This window comes from Erigeron canadensis, chromosome 8, assembly GCF_010389155.1.
Source record: "Erigeron canadensis isolate Cc75 chromosome 8, C_canadensis_v1, whole genome shotgun sequence".
Lineage (NCBI taxonomy): Eukaryota > Viridiplantae > Streptophyta > Magnoliopsida > Asterales > Asteraceae > Erigeron > Erigeron canadensis.
Genome location: NC_057768.1, coordinates 15917931 through 15930871, shown reverse-complemented (window position 1 = coordinate 15930871; position 12941 = coordinate 15917931). Strand labels below are relative to the sequence as shown.

The following is a 12941-nucleotide window of genomic DNA, read 5'->3' as shown; positions in this document are numbered from 1 at the left end:
GAAATACATAAGCAAATTCAGCAAGTAATGGTCTAACTATACTAGGGATTTCTTCACACTCCTTATCTTCACCATTTTCAAGCATAAGTAACAACAAAACAGAAGTACCACTGTTTAATTCCTTTTCAACATCAACTTGACTCATAAATAAAGATCTATCAGCCCTGGTACTTGATTCAGTCTTAATAATCTCATTGGGTTTTAGGGAAGTTAGTGTGACTTCCTTCCCATTAATAAACAGAGAGTAAGTATTTAAGTGACCATTATGGTACACATACTTATCGTATAACCAAGGCCTACAAAACAGTAAATGACAGGCTTCCATAGGCACAACATCACAAGTAACTTCATCTTGATAAACAGTACCAATAGAAAAAGGAATAACTACTTGGCGATTAACTTTTACCTCATTGCCTGGGCTGAGCCATTGTAGTTTGTATGGGTGTGGGTGCTTGGTAGTTGAAAGACCCAACTTGTCCACCATATAGGTAGATGCAGCATTGGCACAACTTCCTCCATCAATAATCAGACTGCACACTTTTCCTTTGATAATGCAGCTTGAATGGAAAATGTTTTCCCATTGAGCTTTATCATCAGGAGCTTCATTAGCATGCATTCTCTTCTAATTACCAACATGTCACCAACATCAGCTTCAACAAACTCTTCTTCACTAGGATCTTCATCATAAGTACACTTATCTTCATACGCAGCTTCAGCCTCCAGTTCTTCAACTTCTTTCAGTGTGAGAGCCCTCAGATTGGGACACTCAGCTTGGAAATGTCCATACCCATGACACTTGAAACATCTCTTCTTAGGCTCCTTGGACCCTTCTCCAACCTTCCCTTTTCCAGAGTTAACTTCTTTAAAGATAGGATTCTTGGTAGGTACAATAGGTTTAGGAATTGACTTGTTGGTTGACCTCTTCTTTATTTGCCTTTCAAGCTGAATGGCCAGCTTGCACGCACCTTCAAATGTCCACATAGGCTGCAACTCCATCTTCTCAACAATTAAGGGATTCATACCACCCATGAATCTTGTAATAGTATGTTCTTCAGCTTCCTTCACCCCTGTTCTGATCTTAAGTTGTTCAAACTCCCTTATATACTCCACAACCTCTTTACTTCCTTGTTTCAAGCTGTTCATATGAATATACAACTCTTGCTTATAAGCTTCAGGAACAAACCGCTTCTGTATAACCTCCTTCAGCTTTGACAAGGTCTTGACTTTGCTTTTACCCTTATACTCTCTTTCACCCTTCATGTTTTCATACCAAGCTGATGCATACTTACTCAGCTTCATAACAGCAACCTTGAAACCTTTTCTATCATCATACCCCTTAATTTCCATAATTCTGTCCATAATCTGAACCCATTCAAAGTAATTTTCTGGGTTAGAAGAACCAACCAAATCTGGTGGGTCTACCTTAATATCTTTAACATCAATCTTATGCCTCCTATACCTCCTTCTAGGCTGATTGGAAGCATTAGACTCGCTAGAAGATCTAGGAGTACTATCAGATCCAAGACTAAGGTCTTGGGAACCAGAGCCCCTTTCACTAACAACAATATCTTCTCTATTTAACCTCACACCACCATCTTTTAACAGATTAACAACCCTTCCAAGCTGTTCTTGGAGAGCTTCGATCTGTCTATCCCTTCTAAGATTATGAGCTTCTTCCAAAGTCATATTTCTTCTAAAAGCCATACTTTTACAAAGGAAACTCAGAACAACTTTCAAACAACACAACCCCAAGGACAAAAAGATTAAGAAACCTTTTTAAACCTGGCTCTGATACCAATCTGATGTGAAATTGAGCTGAAATACTCATAGTTAGACTGAGTCAACTCACAAAACACAAGCACAGCGGAATATAAACTATTTTTGTAGGAATTTCCTGGATTTTATGACAAACACACCCAAGCTGCCTATAAGAACAAATAGTACAACAACAATGAAAAACAAGAACAAACAAACAAGGATAGATAAGAATCTAATACTTGATTCGTAAAGGACTGAACCACTAAAATCAAATACCAAAAACACTCTAAAACCACCACTATATTTGATAAAGGCTAAGCCACCACAAATACAGATAAAAGTAATGAAGATTTTTTTAAGATTTCACCACAATAATCTATAAAGGCAAAGCCACCAAGGTTACTGATAAAGGGACCACATCAAACCACCAAGATCAAAGATCGATAAAGGTAAAGAAGATTTTTAAAATGAATAAAATTCAGCTCTATCACACTTTCATAATCACACTCTGCCTCTTTTACAAGAAAAGGCAGCCTCTATTTATTGAGGAAATACAATAGACAATGAATATTCTATCCTAGACAACTAGTACAAGGTTGTTATAAAACAACGAATAGGAATAGAGAACACAATCTGCAGCTGTAGGGTAGTGGAAGGTTCCCTCTATGGTCCCAACTTGCATTCTTCTTCTCCCTCGATCAGGTGTCACCAAAACAAGACAAAATAATACACAACTGAATTCTTATCCTTATTCAGATTCATCTAGAACAGCCACACACACGTGCTAATCACATGACCTGACCTAGTTATTGAAAGCTGCAAATTAGGTAAGTGTTTGAAAATCCCAGGCTGATTCAGTTCCAAGCTGACTCTGCCCATGCTCACCCAGACTGGTCGTCCCAAGCTGACTCTTCTTCCAAGCTGATCCAGATTGAACGAATTTGCGAGCTGATCTTCAAACTTCCCCCCACATTTCAGTCTTTCCTTTTAAGTAAGGTGAATCCTAGGGGGCTGATAGGATCACCAATCATCTTCCCAAAGTGTGCCATCGAGGGAATCATCATCATGGCCTGAGCTGAGTCCAAGTTGACTCTGTCTGAGCTGAGTTCAGGGCATCTCAGGGGCATTTTCGTATTTGGGGTTCAGACCAAAAGAGGCACAAGCGATCAATGTCTATACGTTAGCTTCTTATTACTGATTGAACCAAATAAGATTGACGAGGCTATGAAAAACCCAAGTTGGGTTGAAGCCATGCAAGATCAGCTCAACCATTCAGAAGGAACAATGTGTGGGAACTTGTTCCATGTCCCAATGATCTGAAGAGGGAGCCAATAGGGACGAGATGAGTCTTCAGAAAAAAGATGGATGAAGATGGACATGTGACTTGAAAGAAGGCCAGACTTGTTGCAAAGGGTTATTCACAAGAAGAAGGTGTAGATTTTGATGAAACTTTTGCTCAAGTTGCTAGACTTGAAGCTATCAGAATTTTCTTAGATTTTGCAGCTCATCGTGAGTTCAAAGTCTATTAGATGGATGTTAAAAGTGCATTCTTGAATGGTGAATTGGAAGAAGTTGTGTATGTGTATCAGCCACTAGGATTCATAAATGAAGAAAAGCCTCACTGCGTGTACAGACTAAATAAGGCACTGTATGGTCTAAGACAAGCACCTAGAGCATTGTATGATACTCTTACTAAACATCTTCTGAAGAATGGTTTTAAAAGGGGTGCAATAGATAATACTTTATTCATCTTACATGATAAAAGTGATATCTTGTACAAATTTATGTTGATGATATTGTGTTTGGCTCTACAAATGACAAAATGTGTAAAAAGTTTTTTGTAATTATGTCTTCTGAGTATGAAATGAGTATGATGGGTGAACTGACATATTTCTTTGATCTTTTAAGTAAAAGAAACCAAAGATGGTATTTTTATAAATCAAGAAAAATATCAATTTGGACTAAGATCACAATGGAAAACACGTGGATCCCACAAAATATCATGGTATGGTGGGGTCCTTTATGTACTTAACCGCCAGTAGACCTGACCTAATGTTTGCAACGTATCTTTGTGAAAGATTCAGTCTGATCCCAGAGAATCACACTTAAATGTTGTGAAAGAATTTTCAGATACCTTAAAGGTGTCCCCACACTTGGTCTTTGGTATCCCAAAGACTCAAGTCTAGATCTAATGGGTTATTCAGATTCTGATCATGCAGGATGTAACATAGATAGGAAAAGTACAACAGGTGGTTGTCATTTCCTAGGTGGCAAATTGGGTAGTTGGACAAGCAAGAAGCAAACTACAGTGTCACTCTCCACAGCTGAAGCTGAATACATTTCTGGAGCAAGTTGTTGTGCTCAGATTTTATGGATGAAGAACCAACTAACTGATTATGGTGTTAAGTATGCAAGAACTCCAATCTTTTGTGATAACACTAGTGCAATTGCTATCTCTCACAATCCTGTCATGCACTATCGATGTAACAACCGTCAAGTTTAGTTTCAAGGTTAGACTTGAACATTTTAGTTTCTATACAAGACTAGTGCTTTTGAACCTAGCACGCTCTATTTATGGCCCCGTTATGCCTAGACTATCGTATGTCTTAAGAAATGCCATCAAATAATGAATGTTAATTTTATAAATAAAATATTTTTGTCAATATCATTAAAATGTTTATAACCTATAATTATAATTCATAACACTTAATTTATTATGGATTAAGTTATTATGTGTCTTGACATGTTAGTAAGTTATTAATTACTTAATAATTAGACATCTTTTATTATAAAAATAATTAATATCTAGCATAGATTAAGACTAAATTATCATGTGATTAGCCATTAGATAAAATTTTCTAACTAATTAATCAAGGATTAGTATATCATGTGTCCCAATGACACATGTCTTTTTCTTATTAAATTGGTGATTAATCATCAATTTAGGAGGACACTTGGCCTTGTAGGAGTTAACAAGAGATTATATCATTTCTTTGACCAAACATATTAGTCATTTTGTTAGTAAATAATGAACTAACACAAAATAAAAGAAATGGTTATACGTACTTCTCCTTCTGTCTAGAACTCACGACCAATAATTAAGCATCTCAAATAGCTACCCATCAAGCGTTAGACAACCTCTTCAAATCCGTAAATCTCAGTAATATTTGGTAAGACTATTGTAATCTCAAATTGTATCACTAAACTTATGTTTTAATTCAAGGGATATAATCCTTATGTTGCTACCAATTTTTTTTTATCAACACAATTACATGACTTCGATTTTTAGTTGTTGTCACCATATTTTGGTAAAATAATAATAAATGAAATGAACCTTCACTTCTTCTAATTACCATTCTGTTTTGTTGTAGTATAACTGACCACTATATAGGTTGTCAAATTTTTATGTACATAGGGGCTGTTTTAAAGTCAATATTAATCTAATGATCACTAAATGTCCTATCTATTGTGTGACAATAAGCAAATTTTGCATGCCAATAATCTGGCCGTAATTTTTTTTTTTTTTGGGTAAGAGGGTAACAATCGTACCCCGCTTAGTATATAATTACCCAAAAACAATTAGAGTTTAGGCGACATGACAGAATGTTACATCGACTATTACATGAGCATGCCAAAAAACAACAACCAAGCCTAGATGGCGGGTGACATACCACCCCTATAGCTACCTACCTAGTACTGAACTAACAATACAAAGCAAATAAAGCAAATAAACTAGATAAGCAGCAACCAAAGACCCTCTACGTTAACTCCATCAACAAAGGAGGTAGCTTCCATCGATCCAAAGTCTCTTGTACTCTTGTACTCTTTTTGAATCTAAACGTCATTAGCTTGAGCTGAATAGTAGATAGAATCACTTCAATTAGCTGAGCCTCACTTCTTTTCCTTTGTTGGAATAACCTTAAGTTTCTTTCTTGCCAAAGATGATAAACAGAGGTAGCTAAAACCAATTTGGAAACAACACTAGTGCAAGAAATTTTCTTTGACAAAGGAAGAATCCCACGAATAATGTCATCCAGATCAACAGAATTCTGATCCAAACCCGCAACAACATTAACTTCGAGCCATACCCGTTTAGAAAAATCACAATCAAAAAATAAATGGGAATGAGAATCTGGTTGATTACCACAAAGCGGACACACCAGATTCAAATTAGAACCGTTATGCACATCCCATGGCCTTAGCATATCTTGAGTTTTTAGTTTTCTTTTAATGACGAGCCAAAGAAGAAAAGAGAACTTGGGCACACATTGTTTATACCAAACAATATGATACCAATCAACAAGAGGCGCACTAACCTGGAGATCATTCCATGCTATAGAAACCGAGAACTCCTCCAAGCTACCAGAATTGGACTTCCATTTCAACGAATCGCTCAAATTTGAAACCAGAATAGGAGCTGCAGTCGCCAAAACAAGCTGGTCCCAATTAGCAGGCAGCTTCCAAACACCATTATCAACAAAGTCTACCACTTTTGACTCCAAACTATGACCTGCATTCTTAATCATTCTAGGAGTAACATGATCTAATATCGGACAGCAATCTGCCCAGTTGTCATACCATGCAGAAGCTGAGTTACCATTACCAAGAACGAACCAAAAATGCTTTCTTATTACAAGGCGAATCTGAAGGAGTTTTCTCCAGCTCCAAGACAAATTTCCTTTAACCTGAACGTCCCAAAAATTCTTCCCCCGAAGCCTATGCGCATATATCCACTTAACCCTCAATGATTCTTTCAAAGTCAGTAAGTTCCAAACATGAGTAGTCATTAAAACAGAATTCCAAATATCAAGGTGACGTATACCGAGTCCACCCTCTTGCTTTGGAAGACAAACGACATCCCATGCTACTTTAGCCTGTCCTTTTTTCAGAACGCCTTGGCTCCAAAGAAACCCACGCAATATTTGTTCAATCTCAGTAGTCACCCTCGCAGGGAGTATAAACACCGAAGACCAATAAATATGCATTGAGGATAAAACTGATTGAACAAGCTGCAAGCGACCTGCAAAAGACAAAAACTTGTTTTCCCAATTATTAACCCTATCTCGAATTCTTTCCACAAGCTCCTTGCAATCGCGATAAATCAGTCTCGTTGACACCAAAGGAACACCCAAATACTTAACCGGTAATTTTCCTTCCTCAAACGGTAAAATACTAAGAATAGATATCTTAACGTGATTCCGAACATTACAAAAGTAAGCAATACTTTTCGGAATACTTGGAGATAAACCGGAAACGCTTTTAAACTCTTCCAAAGCCTCCCAAACCACTTTAGCAGAAGAAGCGTCACCTTTCAAAAAGATAAACAAATCATCTGCAAAACAGAGGTCAGTGATCTTTGGGTCTTCGCAAAGATGGTGATAACGAAAAGAACCACTCTCATTAATCCTGCGCTATAACATCAAGGATAAGACTTCCATAACCAAAGTAAATAAATAGGGAGATAATGGATCTCCTTGCCGAAGACCTCGTTTCCCTTTAAAAATACCATGCAACTCTCCATTGATACAAATAGAAAAGGACGTAGACATCACACACTCCATTATCCAAGCTATCATCTGTGGATGGAAATCGAAATTCACAAGAATAGCTCTCAAGAACCCCAATCAACTATGTCATTGGCTTTCTGGATATCCACTTTAAAGGCACAACGAGGAGGCCCCTATCCAAATGGTAATTATGCATCAACTCTTGCATTAATAAAATATTATCAGAAATTCTACCCGGAACAAACGCAGATTGATTGATATTTACCAGAGAAGCAAGACAATCCTTAATACGGTTGGCAATGATCTTTGTTATACACTTAAAAACCACATTGCACAAAGAAATAGGGCGGAAGTCATTTACCCGTAATGGAGTCTTTATTTTTGGCAGCAAAGATATGATCTTATGGTTTACTTCTTTAAGAAGTTTGCCACTAACGAAAAAAATCTTAACAGCCCTAACCACATCATTTCCGACAATCGACCATGCACCCTTGAAGAAACCAACCGAATAGCCATCTGGACCGGGAGCTTTGTCATCTCCCATAGAAAATATAGCGTTTTTAACCTCTTCATCAAAAACTTCTCTAACCATATGCAACTTTTGATCTTGAGTGAGTCTCTTCGTAAATAGTCCTTGAGCATTGAGTGGTTGCGTCGACCCTGCTTTACCTAAAAAATTAACATAATGATCAACAAAAATGTTAGGAACTTTATCACCATCACATCGCACCCCTTGAGAATCCAACACCGAATCAATTCTACTCCTAGCAGCTTGGCTTTTAACCACTTTATGGAAATATGCTGAATTCGAATCTCCAACATTTAACCAATTCACTTTCGCCTTTTGTTTAAGGAACCTTTCTTCATCAAGAACAGCTTCATTATATGCCTTCAAGTACACCACCGCTTCTTCTCGAAGTTCTAAATTAGTTGGATCTTTATCAAGCGCCTTTTGAACTTCATCTAATGAAAACACGAAGCTTGGACACTTTAGTATGAAGATTGCCCTTATTGTAAAGTAATTTCCGTAATGGTCCCTTCAAACGTTTCAGTTTTTTAACGAGCTGAAACATTGAAACCCCAACAACAACCTCCTTCCAAACTGCTTCAACTGTCGACAGAAAATGTTCATTTTGAACCAATAAATTCGAAAATTTAAATGGCTTACGTTTATAGGTAGAAACCATAGGGATCCTTAAAATAGCAGGTGAATGATCTGATGTTCTATAAGGCAAGAAAAAAGCGTTTGCACCAATGAACAAATCCGAAATCTCAATATTCGCCATCACCCTATCTATCTTTTTCAAAATCCCATCCAAACCTTTAGGCTTTTGTGTCCAAGTGAACTGAAGTCCTGATCTAGATATATCAGAAACTTCAATCAATTCAACACACTCTTTAAACTCACGCATAGCAATATCCAAAATAAATGAACCCGTAGCTTTGTCATCTAAAGTCAATGCAGCATTAAAATCTCCCATGATACACCAAGGTTTATCTCTAGCAAATAATTTATGCACACCAAGATTATGCCATAATGCTCTCCTATCCATATAATTGTTATGTGCATAAACAAAAGAACAGAGAAGCATTTTATTATCCTTTTTAAACATAACTTGAGTGTGCACTACTTGATCAGTTTGTGATATCACCATTAAATCCACAATATCAGAATTCCAGCCAATAATAATTCTCACACCCTTAGGACACGACACACCATTTGAACTCCAAGACCAATTCAAAAAAACAGACGAACATATGCTATCCAGCTTAGACGAGACAACATGGGACTCCAAAATAGCACAAACACAAAGATTATTATCACTAATAACTTGACGAACCTGTTTTTGTTTGGGGCCCTGGTTCAAACCCCTAATATTCCACGATGCGATATTATACATTAGAAACATCTTTACCGGGGGTGCTTGCCCCCTCAGAATTGTTTGGCTTAGCCATATAATCAGATGTTTCATTTTCAAAGATTTCAACTTCTTCCACATCACTCTCATCATCCTCCCCATTGATATTGACCGATTCCTTATCATTAGTCATAGTTAAATCAACAGCTCGTAATAACGGTTCCTCGTGCACACCATAATCATTAAGCAAACTATAAGGATTGCTCAAAGTAACATCATCTCTTACTTTAGAAATACCAGCCTTCTTAGACCCCTCCCCTTGTATCTTAGTATCACCAGCTTTTTGCTTAACACGATAAACAAAGGCAGGATTTGGTTTAGTTAAACGAAGACCTTCAACCTGTTTCCTGTTTCACTTTATTACCTTTCTTGCGCCTAACTAACGTAAAACCATCTTCCTGTTCCAAGTTCTCAACCTGGTTTTTCATCAAAGGCTCACGTACTTGCATAGGACACTGCTCACGAACATGGCCAAAAATCTTGCAATCATTGCATCGCGGTGGCTTCCATTCATATTCAATTTTTACAGTCTCCATAGAATAACCATCATCATTCAAGGACGGAACAGCAACAACAACATCTTTTCGTAATTCATTAGCAGAATTAACTTCTATTAAAGCTTTTGCATAACTATGTCTTCCCTATGAATCTACACACATAGAACTCATATAGGAGTCCAACATAACCGGTTTACCATGCTTTGTGGCCAACATACTGAACCCATCTTCTGTAAATGCCTCTAATGGAACATCATGCATTTTAACCCAAACTGCAACATTTGTAATATCCTTCTTAATCAGACTTGAATTCGGTGTCCTAATATTGAGAATAATAGGAACTGACCGAATAAGCCAATGACCTCATTCCATTACTTGATCCATACCTTCTTTAGTATCAAATTTAAAGAAGAAAAAACCCATACTATTCATCATGACCTTACGTAATCCAAATTTTCCCCAAGTATTCTTAACGTAATTTTCAACAATTGGATACGCAAGTCTATTACCCAAAAAATACCCATAAAGAGTATTAGCAAACCTATTATTAACTTGTTCCACCGCTGCATGAGGGATAACAATATCTGCACCTTCTACATTGTTATCTAGAGATAATTCCCTAAAATTAACTTTCCGCACTTGGCTCACATTTGCAACAGCAGAAGCATACGAAACAGGTTTCTTTATATTTTCCTCATTTTGTTCGCCCAACGAAGCTTTTAAATTGCTTGCTTTCATTTCATCGGTATGTGGTTCTTGACCATCATCCTTAGAAATTGAGCACTTAGCTGAATCAGAAAACATGGACTGATCATCACCACTTGGCTTCATGCCATCCGCTGCACCAGAATTAGCAGCAAATTCAGGATTGACCCCTCCCTTTTGCGGACCATCATTAACCAGATTAGGGTTTTCCTCATTATTAGGGTTTTCCCCATTAGTTCGTTTAAGAATACGAACTGGTTTCTGAACAGAACCCGACATTTGTTTCAAACTATCAATTCTAGTATGAAAAGTTTCAAAATCAAACGATGTAACAGCTCCCTTCATCCACCACAAAACTCCATGCAAACAGAAGATGCAACCAAATTGAATTTTTTTTTGAAGATTGAAATAACCTCAACTCCCACAGCCGCCGCCGCCTATTGTGTAGGTATTATTCTAGCTAGTATAGCATAAACTCTCTTAATCTGCCTGTAATTTGAGTAAATATTTCTAATAGTGGTTACTTTTGATTAAGTAAATATGTACTAAGATCCACCCTTAAGTCTTAAGTGTCATCATGTTTATATTTTGAAGACCATCAAAAATTAACCAAGTTACAAGTCAAGCTAGCATTAGTGATCTTCATCAGAAAACTGAATTCTTGAAGACACTTTAAAAATCATGATCTTGTAATAACAATAATATTAATAATAATCAAAGAAAATAATACTTCATGTTTAGACTAAGTTGCATAGTTTGAGTTAAAAGTACCCACAATTATTAGCTAAAAGACTAGTATTTTCATGTATTATAATTGGAAGAGCCAATAACTACATCTGTTTATATACATCTACCTATTGTATGGACATAATATTTGTTGAAATAGGGTGATATATATATTATATATATATATAGTAGAAACCAGGGTCGTTGTCTAATAATGCCCAATTACTTATACATATATATAAGGATATAACTAAATATGATGGCATTTTAAGAGACATAATGAAAACTCTAACTCTCTCTCCTATGGCCGGCGATTTATCCCTCTTTTCCATGTCAATCTGATCGATTTAATCTAGTGTTTCTTGTAAATATGTCCCTCTCATTGATCCCCGGATCAGTTGAAGTGCATGTCTGAGATTCGTCTTGATTAATTTTGATTAGGTTTTCATTCGTTTCTTTCATGTCGCCTAAACCCTAATTCTTTTCTATCAGATCTGATCTTATAGGAGCCTATCTGTTCGCGGCTAACTTGATTAGTCCAGCTAGATTTAGATTATCTGCTATCGGATTAAGAGGGTAGAACTGTTTTTTAGGGTTTCATAGGGTTAGGGTTTTTATCATTCTTGTTTGCTGTTTGTCGTGCATTTGATATTGTGGTTTTTCGTTAGTGCATGTGCATGGTTTCTTTTTGTGTATGAAGAGAGATAGTATTCCTAAGTTTCAAGAAGTGTATGATCGGATTAACAGGTTGAAAGCTGCTAGTGGTGGCGATCAGGTGAATAATAATTTCACCATGTCGGGTAAGAAAAAGAAGGGTGGAAACCCTAAAACGGGTAGAAGCCCTAATAAGGAGGATAGGCCTAAGTTTAATGTCAAGCCAATTGGTGATACTCCAAGTGATCCGAGTTGTCGCTCAAAACCTCTGTCTCTTACGAAAGCTGCGACATTTGCTGCTGCTTTTAGCATTAATAATAATAATGATCTAGATGAATCGTTTGTTGGAAAAACTACTAAATATCCATCATGGGGGAAGAATGTTTCTGAACCATCTAGTGCTAGGGTTGATATTAGTGAGGCTCCAGGAGTCGTAAATACTGATATGCCACATGCCCCTACAAGTGATGCTGATACAGCAACACCGTTTCCATCAGGTGAGGGTCAAAAGGTGTCTGAAGTGATTGAAAACCATAGCTTGGGACAACATGGTGTGGATACCAGTGAGGTATAGGAGAATGCTGTTCCTAAGGGTTCGTATGCTGCTAAGTTAACCTCGAATCTTCTTGAGAAAAAGACAGTTACTTCAGATTGCTGGAAAGGTCTGTAGTAGTGGATGATGCTGATGTTGTGCTTCCTAAGGAATTTGTTCGTCAGGTACAGGATCCTTTTTCAAATGTTTTGTACGGATATTTCCTGGGAACGAGGCTAGCTTATCCTGTGGTGGAGTATTTTGCAAAAAATACTTGGAGCAAGTATGGTTTAAACAAAGTTATGATGAATTCAAATGGATTCTTCTTCTTTAAATTTAATTCTAAGGATGGAATGGAGAGAGTATTAACGGAGGGTCCGTGGCTGATTCGAAATGTTCCTATTTTTCTCAATACATGGTCACCATCAGTTTTGCTCAAGAAAGAGGAGTTTAAGCGAATTCCGATTTGGGTTAAGTTCCATAATGTTCCTGATGCATAAATCACGCGAAAAACTAAGCACAGCGGAATATAAAACGACTATTTTTGGTATTTTCTGGATTTTATGAAATAAACAACAAAACAAGACGATAAATAAAAGGATAGAATAAAGAATCCACCACCAAGATTCGTAAAGGCCAAGCC

At 37.0% G+C, this 12941-nt stretch overlaps 1 protein-coding gene across 1 annotated transcript; it reads right to left on the bottom strand.

The window, feature by feature from the left end:
- Positions 1 to 5516: 5516 nt before the first annotated feature.
- LOC122610319 lies at positions 5517 to 10665 on the bottom strand. The gene is made up of 9 exons (XM_043783314.1): positions 10068 to 10665; positions 9871 to 9953; positions 9628 to 9825; positions 9165 to 9470; positions 8311 to 9055; positions 7531 to 8228; positions 7378 to 7438; positions 7265 to 7334; positions 5517 to 7164 (listed from the first exon to the last, which is right to left on the bottom strand). Exons 1-9 carry the CDS (start codon positions 10663 to 10665, stop codon positions 5517 to 5519), a joined length of 4407 nt encoding a protein of 1468 aa, XP_043639249.1.
- Positions 10666 to 12941: the final 2276 nt, after the last annotated feature.